A 22113-nucleotide genomic window follows, 5' to 3' on the forward strand; every position below is an offset into this window, starting at 1 on the left:
CAATTAGAAAATTGACGGACAATACAAGTATAAGAACCTAATGGGCTTGTTGAGATTTTGATTAAAATGAATGACCTAACTTGAATATAGGTCTCTCCCTCTATTTATAATACAAATTAAATACATTCTAATGACAATAGTACTTTTACTAACTCTTACTAATCAACATACTAACACACTTAATAATAACACTAAAAGAAATAAATAACCTCTTAACACTCCCACTCAAGATGGAGCATAAATGTCATATGCTCCTAGGTTATTTGTAAGACAAGCACCCCCCAACGCTTTGGTCAACAAATTAGCAAGCTACATTTCAGACTTCACATAAGTCGTAGTAATGAGCTTCTGCATAAGTTTCTCTTGAACAAAGTGGTAATCAACTTCAATGTGCTTTGTTCGCTCATGAAAGATCGGGTTAGAGGCAAAATGAAGAGCAACTTGATTGTCACACATCAACTTCATAGGTTCAGAATGAGAAATACTCAATTCTCTCAACATGTTCTTCAACCAGACAAGTTCACAAGTAATGTGAGCCATAGCTTTATATTCTGATTCAGCACTTGACTTGACCTACACAGTTTGTTTCTTACTCTTCTAAGAAATCAAATTACTACCAACCAAGATACAGTATTTGATTGTGGATTTCCAGTTGGAAGGCAACCCAGTCGAATCTGCATCTGTATATCCATGGATATAAGTGTGATCCTGATCACGATATAAAAATCTCTCCCGGATGCACCTTTGAGATATCTCAAGATGCGAATTACTGTGTCCTAATGACGTGTTCTCGGAGAATCTAGAAATTGACTCGCAACACTTGTTGCAAAAGATATATTTGGTTTGAGTGACTGTGAGATAATTCAACTTTTTAACAAGTCTCCGGTAATATCTAGGATTAGGTAGCAAATAATCCATATCCGACAGTAACTCGTTGTTAGGATCCGTGGATGTATCAACTGGTTTAGATCCCAATAATCCTGTTTCATCCAACAGATCAAGAACATACTTCGTGACAAACAGTTCCCATACGTGATCTAGATACATCTATACACAAGAAGTATTTCAATGGTGCCAAACCTTTGGTTTGAAACTTAGTCTGTAGAAAAAAGTTTGAGACTTTGAATGCCTTTATCATCATCACTTGTAATAACAATATCATCCACATAAACAACAAGAAGGATCATACCTAATGAAGTATGACGATAAAACATGGAATGATCCAGTGCACACCGTCGAAGACCAAACTAAAGTACTACAACACTTAAACAACCAAATCATGCTCTTGGAGACTATTTTAAACCACATAAAACCTTCTTGAGCCAACACATTTAGCTTGACTTCTCCTGAGCAACAAACCCAGGTGGTTGCTGTATATAAACTTCCTCCTCAAGGTCACCATGCTAGAAGACATTCTTCACATCTAACCGATGAAGAGGTCAGTGACAAGAAGTAGCCAAGGAGATTAACAGATGTACTGATGTAAGTTTGGCAACCAGAGTAAAAGTATTAGAATAATCCAAACCATACACTTGAGTATATCCTTTAGCAACAAGACGGGCCTTTAGATGAGCCACATAACCATCAGGGTTGACTTTCACAATGTAAACCCAGTGACAACCAATAACAAATTTGTTAGGTGAAAGAGGAATCAAGTCCCAAGTGCCATTTCCATGTAAAACATTTATCTCTTCAACCATAGCATTCCTCCACCAAGAATGGGCTAAGGCTTCTGAAACAAATTTAGGAAGGGTAGTAGATGATAGGGCAGTAACAAAACAATAATAGGAGGTTGATAAGGATTCATAGCAAACATAGTTGGAAATGGGATGTTGAGTTGTTGTGAATAGAATATGGGGTTGCACAGCGGAAAATCAAAACGCAGCATGCAAATGAAACACACATGCAGTATAAATGAAAACAAAAAGAATCAATATGAGAGTATACGTGGTTCGGCAAAGCCTAGATCCACGGAAGCAATTGACACAAGAATTTCACTAAGAAATATGAAAGTACACAATACACATCACACAATAATCTCTCTCTGTCAAAGTTTGCTCAGAAGAACATAAATAGCAATCCCTCGGAGGTTTCCCTCCAAATTCCCAACCACCCCAACGTTCCAATTCAAAATTCAAATTATTTCTCGTAGCCTAGATGCACTCGTTGACGAGAACAGGACACTCGTCGATGAGAGATAGAAGACCACTCGTCGACGAGTCTTTACATATGTGATTTTCTTGCTCTCGGTATCTCAGAATCTCTGAACTTTTGGGCCTCTTGGTATCTACTCGTTGACGAGCACAGGGCTCTCGTCGACGAGTCCCTGCTGAGCGGCACTATTAAATTCATATGCTTTTCTTCTTCCTTTGTTTATGAGCCCTAAGTATAAGAGCCACACATACAAATACAACAGTCTTCACCTTAGCGATTATACGCCCCTTAGGAGAACCTGAAAAACATATATGATTTCTCTACCTTGAACTTAGAACGTTCGGTTGTTACTGTCTCCCTTCTAGCACTTGAAGAAAAGCACCAAGTCCAAGCAACCCCACTTGAACTTGCTGATGGCAGCTTCAGCTTCTACCATCAACCCCGATGCAGTTGTAGATGCAACACCCGAAGACTTCACCTTAGGCTTCCAATAAGACCATTCCACAACTGTAAATACAAAAGCTGCTGCAAGCCTTATATCACCAAATCTCCTCGCATAGTCTTCAACAAAACTAACAACTGACGGTTCACTTTGTTGCCTGTTGAAACACTCCATTGCACAATCATGGAGGACCTTTGACATATCCTGGACATCACAACCCGTCCTTGGGTACCGAGCGGTAGACATTCCATAATGATTCTCCACATAACCTCCTTGATACAGTAAACAGAGTCTCCCTGTAGTTCCATCCATAAAGCCACTCTGAGATAACACCAATTTCCTTGTAGCCTTATCCACAAAACTATCCTGAGATAACACTAATCTTCCTGCAGTTTTGTCCATGCGAATCAGCAAACCAAGACCCATCTTGGCCTTACCCAACACATTCATGTCAAAACCTTTCAACAGAGTTCCCAACTGATTAGCCTCAGTTAAAGCATTTCCAGCCAATAGCATGTCATTCACACACAATAGATACATCACTCCACTGAATCCTATCACCCTCTTCACACTGGAAGCCTCACCAACTCACACACTTGGTGTATATGCAATGCTTCTATTTCCTCCACCACAACCCTTATCATTTTATTTTTTCCTTTGCCATGCATTGCAACTTGAAAGATAGTAGAAACTTTGCTACTGGTAGTAGTAGATACTTGAAACACCAAAATGCCAAATTTATACTTGAGTGGTCTGATAGTGCACATGGGCCCACCGTGATTTTGCTGGTCTCCTGAGCTGAATCTCCTTGCAATATGACAAATGTCATCTCTGCCCTAAGTCTGTTGCTCCACTTGCATCACATGCCCATTCATGCCGTGATACTATTGACTTGAGATAGAACTCCCCGCATATCTGCCCTGAGTCCGTAACTCCACTTGAATAACATAATTACTGCTGCCGTAGTTTTCTGGCATTTGTTTCTTTTCCTTTTTATGAGTATGCTACCCCATGACTTCAACAACAAAAGTCATGTTCTTGATCACCCCTTTGTTTGCCACAGAATCACACAGTTTGCACTCACCTTTCTTGTATCCCAGAAAAATGTATTGTTCGGATATAACACCAAGCCTAGATCCTCCATCACTAGAATAGTGCACCAGTGGACATCCACTCACAACCGAGTAGGCTACGGAAAAACTTGCCCATAATACACTTGCAACTTTCCCATCTAGCGATACATTTGGCGATCGATTACACGAGTAACGCGCCATACTCACTGATTTCACCAAGAAGTACCCTATAAGCCCTGTATATAACCTATCTTGCTCACAAAGCTTCTTGAACAAAACCAGCATACTTAGTCCCAATGTTTGACCTGAGGATTTCTCTCCTGATCTGGTACTCCACCTCAACCACAAGTTTAACTTGGTAAACACATCAACATCAGGCTTGTGCCACATGAGATAAACCAAGACCTTTCGTATTACACCCACGAAATACATATGTCTATCCTTTGATGCTATCATCATCGATTCCTAAAAAACATAATACGTTTAGTCATCCATATGCTTTAACCACATATGCCACAAGGAATCTGATTCAGATTCAACAATTGCAGTTCCACCTACAACCGTAACACCCTGCAGTACATAGATATTTCTTGCTCTTTTTTCTCCTTTCATCACTATCAAGTCACCTTCACACACTTTCATTTCTCCACTTTCTGTCTTGCAATAATATCCATTACAGTCTAAAGTACCCAATGAAATAATATTCTTCCTTAGACTCGGTACATACCTTACATCATATATGGTTCTTACAACACCATCATACATTTTGATTTTGACATTTCCAATACCAAGTATTTTGCATGAAATATTGTTTCCCATCAAAACACAACGAGTATTAACTAACTTGTAGGTGTGAAACCATTTTCTATTTGTTGTCATATGATAAGAGCATTCGGTATCTAGGATCCAAGAATCATCCGTGAGAGACTCCAAACCCGATGAAACGCATAGCATATCTCCATTACTACAATCTGAATCTCCCTCTACCACATTTGCAGATTTTGACGGACGTTGCTGATTTTCAAAATTCCCTTTCTTCCACTCCGGACATTTCGATCTTATGTGCCCAATTTCACTGCACTTAAAACATTTCACGTCCTTCTTCTTCTCAGATTTCAACCGAGATTTTCTTTGGAACTTACATCTCCCATGTTCTTGGTTACTTTTCACAACAAGTCCTTCACCATATGAGGCTTCATTGCTAATCAATTTTCTTTGATGAAAGCCAAGCAATGCACTTGTTACCTCTTCCAAATTCAGATTATCCTTGCCCCATGTAAGAGCAGTAACCAAATTCTCATTAGTTTGAGACGTAGGTAGGGAATTTAATAACATTAATGCCTCGTCTTCCTCCTCGAAATTTACATCAACATGCGCCAAATCACTCACAATATGATTGAAAGTGTTAATATGCTGATTCAATTCTGAACCCTCCACCATCTTAAGCCAATACAACCTTTGTTTAAGAAAGAGTTTATTCAACAAGGACTTTGACATAAACCGACTTTCTAATTTATGCCAAACAGCCGCTGGAGAATCCTCCTCCATCACACGATAGAGCACTTCATTGGCGAAACATAAATGTATTGTGGATACTGCCTTTGCCTCCAACTCTCTCCAAGTTGCTTCATCCATACCAACAGGTTGAATGCCATACAAAGCCTTCACCATCCCTTGCTGCACAAGAAAATCCTTCACTCTCCTCTGCCACAAACCGAAGTTTTCGGTTCCATTGAATTTGACAACGTCAAACCTTGCAGAAGAAGAACCCGATGCCATGACAACAACGCTATGATACCAATTGTTGTGAATAGAATATGGGATTGCATAGCAGAAAATCAAAATGCAGCAAGAAAATGAAACACACACGCAGTATAAATGAAAACAATAAGAATCAACCCGAGAGTATACATGGTTTGGAAAAACCTACATTTATAGAAGCAATTGGCACAAGAATTTCACTAAGAAATATGAAAGTACACAATACACTTCATGCAATAATCTCTCTTTGTCAAAGTATGCCCAGAAGAACATAAATAACAGTCCCTCAGTGGCTTCCCTCCAAATTCCCAACCACCCCAACGTTCCAATTCAAAATTCAAATTATTTCTCGTAGCCCAGATGCACTTGTCGACGAGAACAGGACACTCGTCGACTAGTACGGCCACTCGTCGACGAGTCTTTACATCTTTGATTTTCCTGCTCTCGGTTTCACAGAACCTCTGAACTTTTGGGCCTCTCGGTATCTACTCGTTGACAAGCACAGGGCACTTGTCGACGAGTCCCTAGTGAGCAGCACTATTGAATTCATATGCTTTTCTTCTTCCTTTGTTTATGAGCCCTAAGTATAAGAGCCACACATAGAAATACAACATGACTATATGTGCGTTTACCATTCCATACAACAATAGGAGGATTAACATCATGGGGAGTATGATCATCAGACGAGGAAACCAAAGGCATGGCAGTAGAAGCTAGAGGGGACTCTCTTCCTTGGTGTCAGCATCGTGAATACACTTGCAAATTAGGATGATTAAGACAATGAGAAGGACTTGAACTAAATAGAGACTTGGATGGTTAGTTGGGCAAGGACAACAAAGTAGAATATGGAAGATTAGGCAAAGGAAGAGACTCATTTAGCTTAGAAGCTCTTAGGGGTTGGGTGTAGTAAGGTGTAGACTCAAAGAAGGTAACCTCGGCAGAAACAAAGAAGCAATGCAGCACATGGCTATAACAACGATATACCTTTTGAGTAGTTGCTCAGAAAGACACGTTTTATAGCACGAGGATCCAACTTATCCACCCTAGGAGTTAGTTGTGAAAAAGGGACACGCACCCAAATATACGAGGATGGAGAGAGAGTAAAGGTGAACTAGGAAAGAGAATGGAGTAGGGAATTTTAGCGCTAATAATAGAGGATGACATCCTATTGATTAAATGACAAGCAGTAAGTACAACATCTCTCCAAAACACTTTAGGTACATGCATTTGAGAAAGTAAGATGCAAGTGATTTCAAGAATATGTGTATTTTTCCTCTCTACAAACCCATTTTGTTGAGTGTGGGCATAGGATGATTGACGGACAATACCAAATTGAGTCATATAGTAGTGAATTGTGCACTGAAATACTCTTTAGCATTTTCACTTCGAAGTATTTGAAGTGGCAAACCAAATTGAGTCTTTATTTCTGAACAAAAGGCACAAAATACATGGAATAACTTGGGACGATTTTTTATTAAATATAACCAAGTCATTCTTGAATAATCATCCACGAAGTTTACAAAGAACCAGAAACCCAACTTGGGCACAACTTTATGAGTACCTTAAACATTAGAAGGAACTAACATAAAAGGGCTTGCAGCCCGTTTTATTGACTCGGGAAGCGAAAGGGACACAATGGTGCTTTCCCAACTGACAAGAATCATAATCAAGACTAGGCACAAAATTCAAACTAGGAACAAGACATTTTAGCTTTTCCAGTGAAGGATGACCAAGACGGAAATGAATTTGGAAAGGTGTGGCAGTAGCAGTGTAGGTGGTAGAAAGAGATAGCTGCTCAGAGTGATAGAGTCCACCAGCTTCATGTCCTTCAACAGTCGTCTTCCTTGTCTAAAAATCCTAAATAACCACAAAATTAGGGTAGAATGTCACTGAACAATTCATGGATTAAGTAATCTTGCGAACGAGCATAAGATTAAATTGGAAATTTGAGAATATACAAAACCGAAGGAAGAGAAATAAAATAAGTGGGATTTATAGTCCCAATTCCCTTCATTGCAGTGCTGGATCCATCAGCAAGAGTAACCCAAGATAAATTTGTAGGATATTGAAGAGTGGAGAAGAAGCTAGGTATACTTGTGATATAATTAGTGGCAGCGGAGTCTATGACCCAAGGACTAGGACAAGAAGTACTAGATGACATGTATACTGTGGGATTACTTGTTTGGGCAAGAGATGCAATGGGAAGAGAAGCTTGTTGTGATGCTTGATACTGTTGGAACTTGGGATACTCTTCCTCTGACATGGATATAGTGTGTTGCCCCCCACTCGGCCCCAAAGACGAGGAGTTGATGGTGGCTGCATTGGCTGCCCCCAAAGGCGTGAAGTCAGTGGTGGCTGCATTGGCAGCACGTGAAGGTCTACCATGGAGATCCCAACACTGCATAATAGTATGATTACTCCATCCACAATGAGTGCACTTGCGAGGAGTACCTCTACCTCGTACGTCTCTACCACAATGACCACTCAAACCACCTCGATGAATCTTGCGGTTGTTTGGCAGAGAACTAGAATCACCCTGTGTAGTAAAGAATGTTCTCTCAGAGCCAGATGCAAGAGAAAGGGAATGCGTGCTAAAGGAAGCACGGACATGATAATAAACATCGGAAAATGATGGCAGCTTGGCACTACTAAGTATTTGGGACCAGACTGCCTCAAACTCGTGTCTCAAGTCCGCTAGAACACGAAGGATTGTCATCTGCTCCCTCTGCATCTGCATCTCACGAATGCCGACAGTTATAGGTTGCACGATGTTAAGCTCCTCATGAATACACTTCATCTCTCCAAAATAATCTGCAATGCTCCTATATCCTTGTTGTAATTGAAAGTGCTACTGGGATAAATCATATATACATGTAGTGTTACTACAGTATAGAAGCTTGGCATAATCCCAAATCTCCTTACACGTATCTGGATGCGTACACATCCGTGCAATCTGTGGCTCCATCGAATTCCATAAAAGGGAAACAGTCAAGGCATCTTATTGAACCCACACTTCTTTTCTCTTCTTATTAGAAGGATTATATTGGAGCAAGTGGTCAAATTGTCGTAATCTTGCTAAATAAACTTGAACAGTTTTAGACCATTGAACATAGTTCTTTCCATCCAAATTTTGAGTCATTATCTGCGGCAGTGATGTAGGAAACAAATTTTTGGGATTCATAGATTCCATCCCAATACTCGCAAATCAGCAGCTGCACTAATGTCAAACAAGAAGAACAATGAGAACTAATGGGACAATCACAAACTATTTGAAGCACTGACACAACCACGGACAAGGTGAACAACTCACTGACAGATATAGCACTGCCACAGCCTCACAGCTGGACATACGAACACTGCCACTGCTCCAAAAAACTCACAAAGAAGCCTTCACAAACTCCGAACAGAGACTAATGGGCACTGCAAGTGCATGGTGGAAAAAAGTTCGATTTTTGAGCAAAAAAGAGGCCCAACAACTTGATAATATTTTCTAGAGAAGGAATCATAGCATGGGAGAGGAAAAAAAAAATGAAAAAGAAAAAGGTGGCTGGAAACTCACTAACGCGTTGGTGCGTGGGGTTAACACTGCAGGCATTTGGCCAGCACATGGCAGCGCATGGGTATATGGTTGGTTTTGTGAAATAATGAGGGGTGGAGGTGGTTTTGAGAAGGACAGCTGTGGGAATGACTTTTCCGGAGACGGCTGAGAAGAATAGGGTTTAGATTGGATCATATTTTGATACCATGTTGAGATTTTGATTAAAATGAATGACCTAACTTGAAGATAGGTCTCTCCCTTTATTTATAATACAAATTAAATACATTCTAATAACAATAATACCCTTACTAATTCTCACTAATTAACATACTAACACACTTAATAATTATAATACTAAAAGACATACATAACCTCTAACAAGTCCATTCATCTTGTTAAAAAATGTTTCTTAGGTTGGATGCATATTGGGGTTCATAATAATTTTTACCAGAGCATGGTTGCCAGGAGTTATCGAGTCCAATTTTTCGCCGTCTTCATTTTTTTTATGTTTTCCATATGATGGATGTTATTCATTGTTTGTTTGCCTTTCATGGGCCATTGGACTGCATATGGGGAAGTTAAGGCTTGATGTATGTTATTGGCCATTAACCTAACTGCTCAAGCTTCTGGGCCAACTGGCAATCTAACAATTTAAAAATCCTTAACATGATTTTTCTCTCTGGGTACAAACCCTTAGTACTATGCCATAAACAGGGTAATAAGGTTTATCCATCTTAATTTCTATTTATAAGCGTGTGTTGACTTTGCTTGTGCACAATCCTACAAAACTTTTTGAATTGTGCTCTGGGCTTGTTTCGACATATCTAGTGGTGCTTTAAAATACACTTTTAACTTCACTTGCAATACTTCAATGGCATAAAGGGGTTATCACAGTTAACTAATTTCCCATTGTCAAAAGCATTCTTGACATCCAGCCGAAACTCGATTTGGCTATTTAACTAATTACAAATGTTTTTGTTCCTCTTAACATCAACATGAGAAAAATTGTTTTTGATTGTGTACTCTATACCTCTTGAGGTTAGCAACACAAAACACAAAACTATTACTATGTCTATCTCCTCGCAGGTTGAAGATTTTAATTTACTTTTGTGTTTTCACACGTCAATCCACATGGTATTGTGGTACAATTAACCGCATTGACTATATATTGACAACCAGATAAAAAATCCATTGGTCCGCAGCAATTTGAATTTAGAAGTTCAGGGGTGGTACTTCCTCGAGCGTAAGGAGAATGACATGGCTTATCAAACTTGTATGCAGTGTAATAGATTTTCCTGAAATATAAACTTCGTTATAATCAAGTGTAAAGGAGGGTGACCTAGATGCTAATCAAGAGAAATCAAGGGTTAAGAAAAACTAACTGCTGCTTGTGAAACTCATATGCATCACAATTAAATATAAAATTGTAAAAACTGTAAATAAGGGTGGCCTTGCTGCTGGTAAAAAAAATGCTAAACTGGTTGTATCTGAATTGTGCTCATGAAGTTGAGCCAAATGTTAGCATCATAGAATTTTTTTTTTTTTAATTTCTTGAGAAACTAATCTTCAATATATGAACTTTATTGCTTGTTTGGATGATGTGCATAGTAAATTTATTGCAAATTTTCTTTAGCATTTTTTTTTTTGTTTTGCTGGGAATTTTCATTAGCATATTTATGATTGCTAATCTGATGCTTCATGCTTATTTCACCAGGTTCTTAGGTCATTGGATCTATTGAGCAGAACTAGTTAGATATTTTCTTTCATCAATATTTTGATCATGTATTGATGTCATGTTGTCAAATATTTGGCATGTTACAGATTGCTATTGACTCTGCATCTCCAGCAGATAATGGTCATGTAAGTGGGCATATTCCTGTTAATCAGCTGTTATCATGTGGAGGTAAAGAGGACCTGCCTCAGGAAATGTTTGTCGGGGGGGCCATGGCTGAAGGTGACGGTCCTGTTAAGACTTTGTCTGGTTCTACGGCTAAGTGGGGAAAGAGGCTTTTCATAGGAAGAATTCCAATTGAGGCTACTGCTGTTGACATCCGGCTGCATTTCAGCCAGTTTGGCCAGGTTTTGGATGTGTATCTTCCCAAGGTAAAGAGATTTCTGTCTGTGGGATATTGTAGGATATGATCATATTGGTTTTTAAGTGGGATGAGTTGAATGCTTGCTAGAGGAACATGTTCTTGCATTGTGATTCATGAATATTATAATTTCTTTGACTGATCTGCAATTTATATACTGTGGAGGGATCCCTTGTAGGTCTTCTTGTGGCCTTAGCTATGTACAAAAATGTTAAATAGGTAACCAGAATAGCTGAAGCAAGTTGTCAAGACACAAAAGCGGCTGGGCAAGATATAGATTCATTGATGAAAATTTTAAGTACCAATTACAAAAACTTGTATGTAAATGTTGTCTTGTCTACAATGAAAACAAATGTTGCACAAAACTCATAGTTCAACATGAAGGTACTATAGCATCGGGGGAGGGGGAGGGGGAGGGGAAAGATGCAATCTGAGACTCTGTGGAAAAACACACTGGCTATTAACATGACATGGTATGCACCTAGGAATTTAGCAGACTTTTGGAAGGTTTATGCACGCCACTCCAAATAGTTGTGTTGATGCAATGTTCATATGAGGTGTTATGTTGATGTTGATATGCAGTTATGCACGCTGATACTTCCACGGAGGAAAGATGATTAATTGATGTTTGGAAGCTATGGAAGAAGGGTTTTGGAGGCTAATACCTAGGGTTATTTAAGGGCAAAGGCTAGGCACATATTTGGGGTCATAGTATACTTTGAACACTACTAGTGATACAGAATCTGACAATAAGGTTGAATTGCAATGGTGAATTGGTATTTGTTAGATTATTATTGAAAAGGATTTTTTAGAGTTCATGGGAACAGTTCAAGGCTGGGTTTAAGGAGTCACACCTAGATATCCTTTGGAGTCACACCTAATGTTCTAATTCTTCACACTTTGGGTAGGGTTCCTTCACATAATCCGAAACAACACATAAATGCTGCTGGCATTCTGAAAAAACTTGGTTTTTTATTAATTGTAAGAAGATACGAGTGTGTGTGTGTGTGTGTGTTGTGTTTGGGGGGGGGGGGGGGGGATGGGAGAGGGGGACAAATAGAGGTTCTAATAATCTTTACCCCATAAGTGCTTGATGTTTGAAATTGAAAACTAACAAAATTAACTTGTTTAAGAAGTAATCCTACTAATGCCACATATAAAATCTCAATGAATTTACTACACCCAAATGCTACTAGGAACATAAAATATCCAAAATATACCTAAAATGAGACAGTCAATCCTGACAGCTCCCTTGCTCCATAGAATTAAATAAAATTAAACAAAAATTAAAAGCAGCCAATGAAAAGGGCACATATTTGAACTCAATCATAACTATACTTCAACAAAAACTCAGGTAAGCTCCCACATCAAAGTTAAACCCTATTGTCTCTTTGATGTTTGATATTTTAACTTGCTTTTTTGTTTTGAGCCTTTCACTGCTTGAATCTTTAATGCATGGATTTCTTGTGCTTCAGGATGATAGACGAACCTCTCATAGAGGTTTTGGCTTTGTCACATTTGCTGATGAAATCTCAGCAGAGTATGCTTCTCAGAAAGTTCACAGGATACTTGGGCAAACGGTGAGCTTGTAAATGTCACACTAATATATAGTTGGATTTTTTCTTTAATAACTTAATCTGTTACATATAATTGGTGCTAATCTAGCAGTGAAATTTGAAAATGATGTTGTTCAAGTTTAGCCTTGTTAAATATTCTTTTAGTCTTTTAATATTATTATTAAGTGTGTTAGTATGTTAAATAGTGAGAGTTAGTAAAGGTATTGCAGTCATTAGAATGTATTTGATTTGTATTTAGAGGAAGAGATCTATCTTCAAGTTAGGTCATTCATTTAATCAAAATCTTAAGATGGTATCAGAGCGTGATCCAAGCTAAGTCCCATCACACAACCATCGCAGGGAAACACCCTCCCATTGCTGCCCCTTCTTGGAACCACCTCAACCCTTCATTATTTCACGAAACCAACCATATAGCCAAAAAAAAAAAAAAAAACCCTTCGGAACCTAAAAAGCCTGCCAAATCCCATAGCCGGAAACCTCCCCATGCACCGCCATGTGCCGACATGTGAGAGAGATTTCGGCCGCCTTTTTCTGAGTTTTTCCTCCACCATGTTTTGATTCCTTCCTTGTACCATATTATCAAGCTGTTGGGCATGCTTTTTGCTTGAAGATCTAACCTTTTTCGACCATACACTCGTGGTAATTCATTAGTTGTTGTTCGGTGTTCATAAAGGTTTATTTATTTATTTATTTATTATTTTTTAATTTTAATTTTTAATGAGTTTCTTGGAGCAGTGGCAGTGTTTATAAGTTGATTTGTGAGGCTGTGGCAGTGCTATATCAGTTTGTAAGTGGTTCACCTCATCCATGGTTGTTTCGGTGCTTCACAACATTTGTGGTTGCCCCGATTATTTTTGGTTATTATTCTTGTTTAATCCCAAAAACATGTTTCCTTCATCGATGCCATAGATAACAACTAAAAACTTGGATGAAGAGAATTATGTTCAATGGTCTAAGGTTGTTCAAGTTTATTTAGTAGGATTAGGAAAATTAGACCACTTGCTCTAATCTGATCCTTCTTGATGAGAAGAGAAAAGATGTGTGGATTGAGTAAGATGCCTTGATTGTTTCTCTTTTGTGGAATTCAATGGAGCACTAGATTGCATGGATGTGCATGCATATAGGTACATGCAAGGAGATTTGGGATTATACCAAGCTTCTATATTCTAGTAACATTACACGTATGTATGATTTATCCTAGGAGTACTTTCAGTTACAACAGGGAGACAAGAGCATTGCAGATTATTTTGGAGAGATGAAATGTATTCATGAAGATCTAAATGTTGTGCATACTATAATCGCTGACATTTGTGAGATGAAGAAGTAAAGGGAGCAGATGACAGTTTTTTAGGTTCTAGCAGGCTTGAGACCTGAGTTTGAGACAATTTGGTCCCAGATACTTTGTAGTGCAAAGTTTCCATCATTTGCCAATGTTTATTCTTGTGTCCTTCGTGCTTCCTTTAGCACACATTCTCTTGCTCTTGCATTTGGATTTGAGAGGATAGCCTTTGCTGCACATGATGTCTACCAAACAATTGCAAAATTTATCTAGGTGGTTTGAGCATTCTTGGTGGTAGAGATGGATGAGGTAGAGTCACTCCTTTCAAATGTGCTCATTGTGGACGAAATAATCACACTATGGAGCAGTGTTGGGATCTCCACGGTGGACCTTCATGTGTTGCCAATGTAGCCACAACCGGCTCCATGCCTTTGGGGCCAAGTGGGGGGCAACATGTGGAAGACTATTCCAAGTTCCAATAGTATCAAGGGTCACAACAAGCTTCTCTTCCCATTGCATCTCTCGCCCAATAGGTAATCCCACAGCAAGTCTGTCATTTAGTACTACTTGTCCTAGCCCTTGGTTATAGAATCCCCTACCACTAATCATGTCACGGGTATATCTAATTTTTTCTCTAATCTTTAGTACCATGCAAATTTACCTTGTGTTACTCTTGCTGATGGATCCTCCACTGCTGTCAAGGAAATTGGGACTATAAATCCCACTTCTTCTATTTCTCTTCCTTTAGTTTTGTATATTCCCAAGTTTCCTTTCAATCTTTTGTCTGTTAGCAAGATTACTAAATACATGAATTGTTCAGTAATATTCTTCTCTGACTCTGTGATTATTTAGGATTTGAAGATGAGGAAGATGATTGGTGAAGTGCGTGAAGCTGGTGGACTTTATCACTTTGAGCCGCTATCTCCTTCTACCACCTGCATTGCTACTGCCACACCTCTCCAAATTCATTGTTGCTTTGTTTATTCTTCATTGGAAAAGTTGAAATGTTCTAATTGCTGATTTGAGTTCTGTGTCTAGTCTTGATTGTGAGTCTTGTCAGTTTGGAAAACATCATTGTGTCCCTTTTGCTTCCCGAGTCAATGAATGGGCTGCAAGCCCTTCATGGTAATCCATTTTGATGTCTGGGGTCCTAGTAGAATTTTATTCAAGTTGGGTTTCTAGCTTTATAACCTTTGTGGATGATTATTCAAGGATGACTCGGCTATATTTAATAAAAGATCATTTTTGAGTTATTTCATATATTTTGTATGTTTTGTTTCTAAAATAACGACTCAATTTGGTTTTCCAGTTCGAATACTTTGGAGTGATAATGCTAAAGAGTATATTAGTGCTCAACTCACTACTTATATGAGTTTTGTATTTTTTATCAATCATCTTGTGTCCACACTCAACAAAATGGAGTTGTAGAGAGGAGAAATAGACATATCCTTGAAATCACTTGCACCTTACTTTATCAAATGCATGTACCTAAAGTGTTTGGGAGTGATGTTGTACTTACTGCTTGCTATCTTATCAACAGGATGCCATCGTTTATTCTTTTATGGTAATATTCCTTACTCCATTATCTTTCCTAATTCACCTCTATTCTCTCTACCTCCTCATATATTCGAGTGTGTGTCTTTTATTCATCAACTAACTCCCAAGGTGGATAAGTGAATCCTTGTTATATAATATAAAATGTGTTTTTTTGGGTTACTCATATACTCAAAAAGGATATCATTGTTATAGTTCTTCGTTGCATCACCCTTTTTGTTTCTGTTGATGTTACTTTTTTTACGTCTACACCTTACTACTCTCAGTCCTTGAGTGTTTCTGATCTCAATGAATCTCTTCCTCTACATAATCTTCTCGATTCTAGTTTATTGTCCTTGCCCAATCAACCACCTATGTCGCCATGTAGTTTGAATCCTTTTCATTGTCTCAATCGTCCTAAGTTGCAGGTGCATTCATGACGACGACTCCAAGGAAAAGAGTCCCCTCTAGCTTCAACTACCACACCTTTGGTTTCATCATCTAATGATCATGATCCTCCCATTGGTGTCTGGAAAGGTAAACGCACATGTATACAACATCCCAATTCCAACCATGTTTGCTATGACTCCTTATCTCCCTCCTGTTATTGTTTTGTTACTGCTCTATAATCTGATGCCCTTCCTAAATCTGTTTAGGAAGCCTTAGCTCAATATGGGCGAAAGAACGACATGGTTGAAGAGAGGAATGCTTTACGAGACAATGGTACTTGGGACTTGGTACTCTTCCTCCTGACAAGTTTATGGTTGGTTGTTGCTAGGTATACACTGTGAAAGTCAACCCTAATGGTTTTGTGGCTCATTTGAAGTCATGTCTTGTTGTAAGGGGTATATTTAGGTGTATGGTTTGAATTATTTCAACATTTTTTCTCTAGTTGCCAAACTTACATTTGTACGTTTGTTCATCTCCTTGGCTACCAATTGTCACTAGCTTCTGCATTAGTTAGATGTGAATAATGCCTTCTTGCATGGTGATCTTGAGGTGGAGGTCTATATAGAGCAACCACCTGGGTTTGTTGCTTGGGGGAGTCGGGCTTACTGTGTTGGCTCAAGAAGGCGCTATATGGTTTAAGTCTCCAAAGCTTGGTTTGGTTGATTTAGTGTTGTAGTACTTTGATCTTCGACAATGTGTAGTGGATCACTCTGTGTTTTATCATCATACTTCATTGGGTAGGATCCTTCTTCTTGTGTATATGGATGATATTATTATTATAGGTGATTATGATAAGAGTATTAAGAGTCTCAAACATTTTCCATAGACTAAGTTTTAAATCAAAGATTTGGGATTGTTGAAATACTTCTTGGATTTAGAAGTATCTAGATCTTGTATGGGAACTGTTTTGTCACAGAGGAAGTATGTTCTTGATCTGTTGGATGAAACTGGATTGTTGGGATCCAAACCGGTTACTACGCCCATGGATCCTAGCAACAAGTTAGTGCCAGATATAGGTTGATTTATTGCATAATCTTGGAATATACTGGAGACTTGTTGGAAAATTGAATTATCTCGCTATCACTCGGCTAGACATATCTTTTGCAACAAGTTATTGGGACATAGTAATTCGCATCTTGAGATATCTCAAAGGTGCACTTGGGAGAGGTCTTTTATATCGAGATTAGGGTCACACTTATATCTAGGGATATATAGATGTAGATTGGTTAGGTTACCTTCCGACCAAAGATCCACAACGGAGTATTGTATCTTGGTTGGTGGTAATTTGGTTTTTTGGAAGAGTAGGGAACAAATTGTGGTGGCTACGTCAAGTGTTGAATCAGACTATAGAGTTATGGATCACACTACTTGTGAACTTGTTTGGTTGAAGAATATGCTGGAAGAATTGGGTTTTCCACATTCTCAATCTATGGAGTTGATGTGTGATAATCAAGCTACTCTTCATATTGCCTCCAACCTGTTTTTTCATGAGTGAACGAAACACATTCGAGTTAATTGCCATTTTGTCCGGGAGAAACTTGTACAGAAGCTCATTACTACCACTTATGTGAAGTCCAATACGTAGCTTGCAGATTTGTTTACCAAAGCTTTTGTGGGGTGTTCGTGTTAAATTTATTTGTGACAAGCTAGGGGCATATGATATTTATGCTTCAGCTTGAGGGGGGAGTGTTAAAGGATTTTAGTCTTTTAGTATTATTATTAAGAGTGTTAGTATGTTAATTAGTGCGAGTTAGTAAGGGTATTATGGTTATTAGAATGTATTTGATTTGTATTATAAATAGAGGAAGAGACCTATTTTCAAGTTAGGTCATTCATTTAATCAAAATCTCAACAAGGCCCTTCAATCAATTATGACTAAGTCTTTTAGTAGTGTGTGAGGTTTATACTTGGTGGTGTTTTGGAACCTTCAATGAAATGACAATCATTTTTATAATTTATTTAAAGATTTTTTTTTTGGAACTACGATACATTTATACATGAATTTTTTTTTTTTGGTTTTTATTTTGGTGTATTAGAGACTATCACTAGTTGGAATTTTAGACTATATGCCATGAAAAAGTTCTCTATGGTAATTTTAAAATAGCTGGTTTCAATTTCTTTTGACAAGATTTTATCCTTCCTCAATGACAATTATTGGGTTATGTATTTTGTTTTTTGCTGGATTCTTTTATTTCTAAGATTCCTTGATGGTTGCAATGCTAATTATTGAATGGAAGTAACAAATTAGTGTGTTTCTTGTTTTTTCGTGAATTTTGAACCCTCAATACTTGCTTGATCATGCTTGCGCTTTATGGTTTTCGGGCATTATAATTCCGCACATGCCATTTCTCTAGGACATTGTATGTTGTGTTTGACAAGGCATTAATAATAATGAATAAGCTCAATGTTCCAAAATTTAACCCCATTAAAGTCGGGTATTTTTCTTTATTTTTTGGTGTTACACTAATTTAACAGTTAAGCCCAAAATCTGTTGCCATAAATGTAGATTGAATTAGAGTTGAACTAATCAATTCGAATCCTATAAAGAAAACAGTATTATCAGTAAAACATAATGTCACACGAAAGCTCTCTCTGCATGTGCGAGGCTGTAATGCAACTTGTGCTTATCTAGGACACAGTACAGAATTGGTATGGCATTCAAACTCTTGTGAATCCTGCTGCTGGCTTTTAGTCGTGGCATTTAAACTGATGGAAGTTCTTGTTATTAAACCCAGCATTTTAGGCTTTAAAAAGAGAGGAGTTTTGGACATCTAAAGGAATCTTGAACTTTATTAACATTTTATTTTCTTTTTTATGACGAAGCACTATTTACTCTTGCATTGCATTTCTTGCAGATTGTGTTAGATCGGGCAGCTCCCATAGAAAATGATGGGGTGAATACAGATGCTTCTACTACTGTTCTTGCCAGAGCTGTGGATGGTTCTGTTCCAGTTCAACATAACTTTTTGAGTGAACATACTTATAATGCCAAGGTATGTTTTATGTAAATTTAACATTATTACTTCCTACTTCTTGAACCTAACATTTATTTATTTATTTTGGACTTGGGAATTGTTGTGAAAGCCAAATTGCACTGTGGAATATATAGGATCAAGCACACGCAACACTCAACGGTGAAACTACAGAAACAACCTGCAGCAAATTTATGAAAGCAATAACAACACAATACGCAAGCAATTACGTGGTTTGGCAAAGGTTACATCCACGAGAGCAAACAACAACAATTCACTATCTTATTGTCCAAAGGACATGAACTACATCAACCATGTACAACCGGCTTACATATACATCTGAGACAACGTATATATAAAGTCCCTAAAGGTTTTCCCTCCAAACCCCAATCAAATTAATGTCCCTTATTCAAAATTTGAAATCTACGTTGGGTTTCCCGATCCAAACCGTCGACGGTTTCAGGCAAAGAGTATAATCTCTCAAATACTGCTCCAAACCCTCGATGGTTAGAGAGCTATCGTTGAGGGTTTCTCCTACTACACCCTAACTTTCATCATGTTTTCTCTATGTGCATGTCTTCCACTCTATATGTGAGCCACATATCACAACAATCTCCATCTTGGCGAACATACGCCCTTTAGGAGAAACTAAAAACATGAACCCCGCTGCTCCACCTTGATCTTAGGACATTAGGTTGGGACCACCTCCTATCTAGCAATTGGAGACAAAAGCTAAGTCCAAGCAACGCTTGAACTTGTCTGTGGCAGCTTTGGATTTTTCCATGAACCCCGATTCAGTTGTAGATGTTACACTCGGAGATTGTACCTTGGACTTACAACAAGTAGGCCTTCCCACAATAGAAAACATAAACCTTGTTGTAAACCTTCTGTCATCAAAGCTCCCTGCATAGTCTTTAACAACAAATCTCACAGCTGACAGACCACTCTGTTGCCTGCCAAAACACCCCATTGCACCAGTATAAGGGACCTTTGACATACCCCGGACATCACCGACCATCCTTGGGTATCGAGCGGTAGACATTTTACATTGATTCTTCACAAAATCACCCTGAGATGGCAAACAAAGTCTCCTTGCAATTTTGTCCACAAAGTCACCCTGAGATAACACCAATCTTCTTGCACCTTTGTCCACAAAGCCACCTTGAGATAACACCAATCTCACTGCAGTTCTGTCGTTGCAAATCTTCAAACCAAGATCCTTCTTAGCCGTACCCAAAACCTTCATGTCAAATACACTTGTCAATAGAGTTCCCAACTAATTAGCCTCAGTCAAAGCCTTCCTAGCTAATAACATGTCATTCACAAATAACAGATACATCACTCCCTTGCATTCTATCACCCTCTTCCATCCTGGAAGTTTCACCAACTCCCATATCTAGTTCTTATGTAGTAACTTCATTTTCTCCGCCGTAGCACTCATCCGTCTACTTTTTCCTTCGCTGTGCACCGCATCTTAAAAAATAGTAGGAACCTTGCTAGTAGTTATGAATGCATAAAACACTAGAATGTCAAATTTATACCTGAGTGGTGGTCTGATAGTACACCTAGGTTCATTGTGATTCCGTTGGTCTCCCGAGCTGAAAGTCCCTGCAATATGAACAATGTTATCTCTGCCTTGAGTCTGCAGCTCCACTTGCATCACATGCCCATTTCTGCTGCAATTTATACTGTTGACCCAAGATAGAAAGCCCTGCATTTCTGCCTTGAGTGTCTAGCTCCACTTGAACCATATGTTCATTGTTGCTGCAGTTTTCTGGCATCTATTTCTCTTCCTTTACCTGAGTACGCTACCCCATGACTTTCTCACAAAAAACCATGTCTCCAATGATCACCACCTTGTTTGCCATTGGATCACCCAATTTGAACCTACCTTTCTTATACCCCCAAAAGATGTACTGTTTGGACATTACACCAAGCCTAGATCTAACCTCACTAGAAACGTGCACCTGTGGACATACACTCAAACTTGAGTAGTCTACCGCAAAACCTACCCCCAATTTTCCTACAACTCTCCCATCTAGTCATACCTTTGGTGATTGGTCTAACGAGAAACGCGCCATACTCACTGACTTCACCAAGAAGTTCCCTGCAAGCCTTGCATATAACCTGCTATGCTCACAAAACTCCTTGAACTGAACCAGCGTACTTAGTCCCAATGTCTGATCTGAGGATCTCTCTCCCGGTTTGGTTTTCCACCTCAACCACAAGTTAAATCTGAAAAACATTTTTGACTTGTGTTACATGAGATACACCAAAACCTTTCATGATAAACCCACGAAATACACATGTCCACCCCGTGATGCTATCCTCACGGGTCTCCAAACATCTGAATAAATGTAGTCGTCCATGTGCCCTAACCACATATGTCACAAACCAGTGGTATTTGACTTAGATTCCACAGCTGCAACTCCACCTACAACTGTGATACCCTGCAATTCATAGATATTTCTATCTAACTTTTGTCCTTTCATCACCATCAAGTCGCCTTCACACACTTATATTACCCCACTTTCAGTCTTGTAACTATATTCGTTACAATTTAAAGTGTCCAATGAAATTACATTCTTTTGTAGATTTGGTACATGTCTTGCATCACATAAGGTTCTCACAACACCATCATACATTTTGATTTTGAAATTTCCAATACCAATTATTTTGTATGAAATATCATTTTCCATCAAAACAAAACCAGTATTAACTGACCTGTAGGTGTTGAACCATTTTCTATTTGATGTCATATGATAAAAGGATCTGGAATCTAGGATCCAAGAATCCGTGAGACACTTTAAACTCGATGAAACATATAGCATATCACCATCACTACTTCCTGAGTCTCCTTCCACTACATTTGCAAATTTTGACAAACCTTCCTGATTTTCAGCATTCCCTTTCTTCCACTCCGGACATTTTTTTTTATGTGCCCAATTTTACCGCATCTAAAACACCTTATGTCCTTCCCGAACTGCAACCGAGATCCACTTTGGGACTTACTTCTCCCACATTTTTCGTTACTCTTCACCACAAGCCCTACACCATGTGAAATTTCATCACTAGCCATATTTCTTTGCTAAAAACCGAGCAATGTGCTTGTCACCTCTTCCAAATTCAGGCTTTCTTTGCCCCATGTTAGAGTGGTAACGAAATTTTCATACGTGTGAGACGCAGGTAGAGAATTCAATAGCATCAGTGCCTTGTCTGCCTCCTTGAACTTCACATGAAC

At 38.6% G+C, this 22113-nt stretch overlaps 1 protein-coding gene across 5 annotated transcripts in view; it reads left to right on the forward strand.

The window, feature by feature from the left end:
- The window catches only part of LOC131162385 (uncharacterized), a 66822-nt gene that overhangs the window by 41215 nt on the left and 3494 nt on the right, over window positions 1–22113 (forward strand). For 4 of the 5 annotated variants that reach the window (XM_058118816.1, XM_058118814.1, XM_058118815.1 and 1 more), the window contains exons 12-14: window positions 10790–11071; window positions 12537–12641; window positions 18756–18893. In XM_058118816.1, the coding sequence (XP_057974799.1) occupies window positions 10790–11071; window positions 12537–12641; window positions 18756–18893 (525 nt within the window). Of the gene's footprint in view, window positions 1–10789; window positions 11072–12536; window positions 12642–14769; window positions 15002–18755; window positions 18894–22113 lie in introns of those variants that run through there. The other variant, XM_058118817.1, reaches the window with a different exon arrangement.

This window comes from Malania oleifera, chromosome 8 (genome assembly GCF_029873635.1).
Source record: "Malania oleifera isolate guangnan ecotype guangnan chromosome 8, ASM2987363v1, whole genome shotgun sequence".
NCBI classification, from domain to species: Eukaryota; Viridiplantae; Streptophyta; class Magnoliopsida; order Santalales; family Ximeniaceae; genus Malania; species Malania oleifera.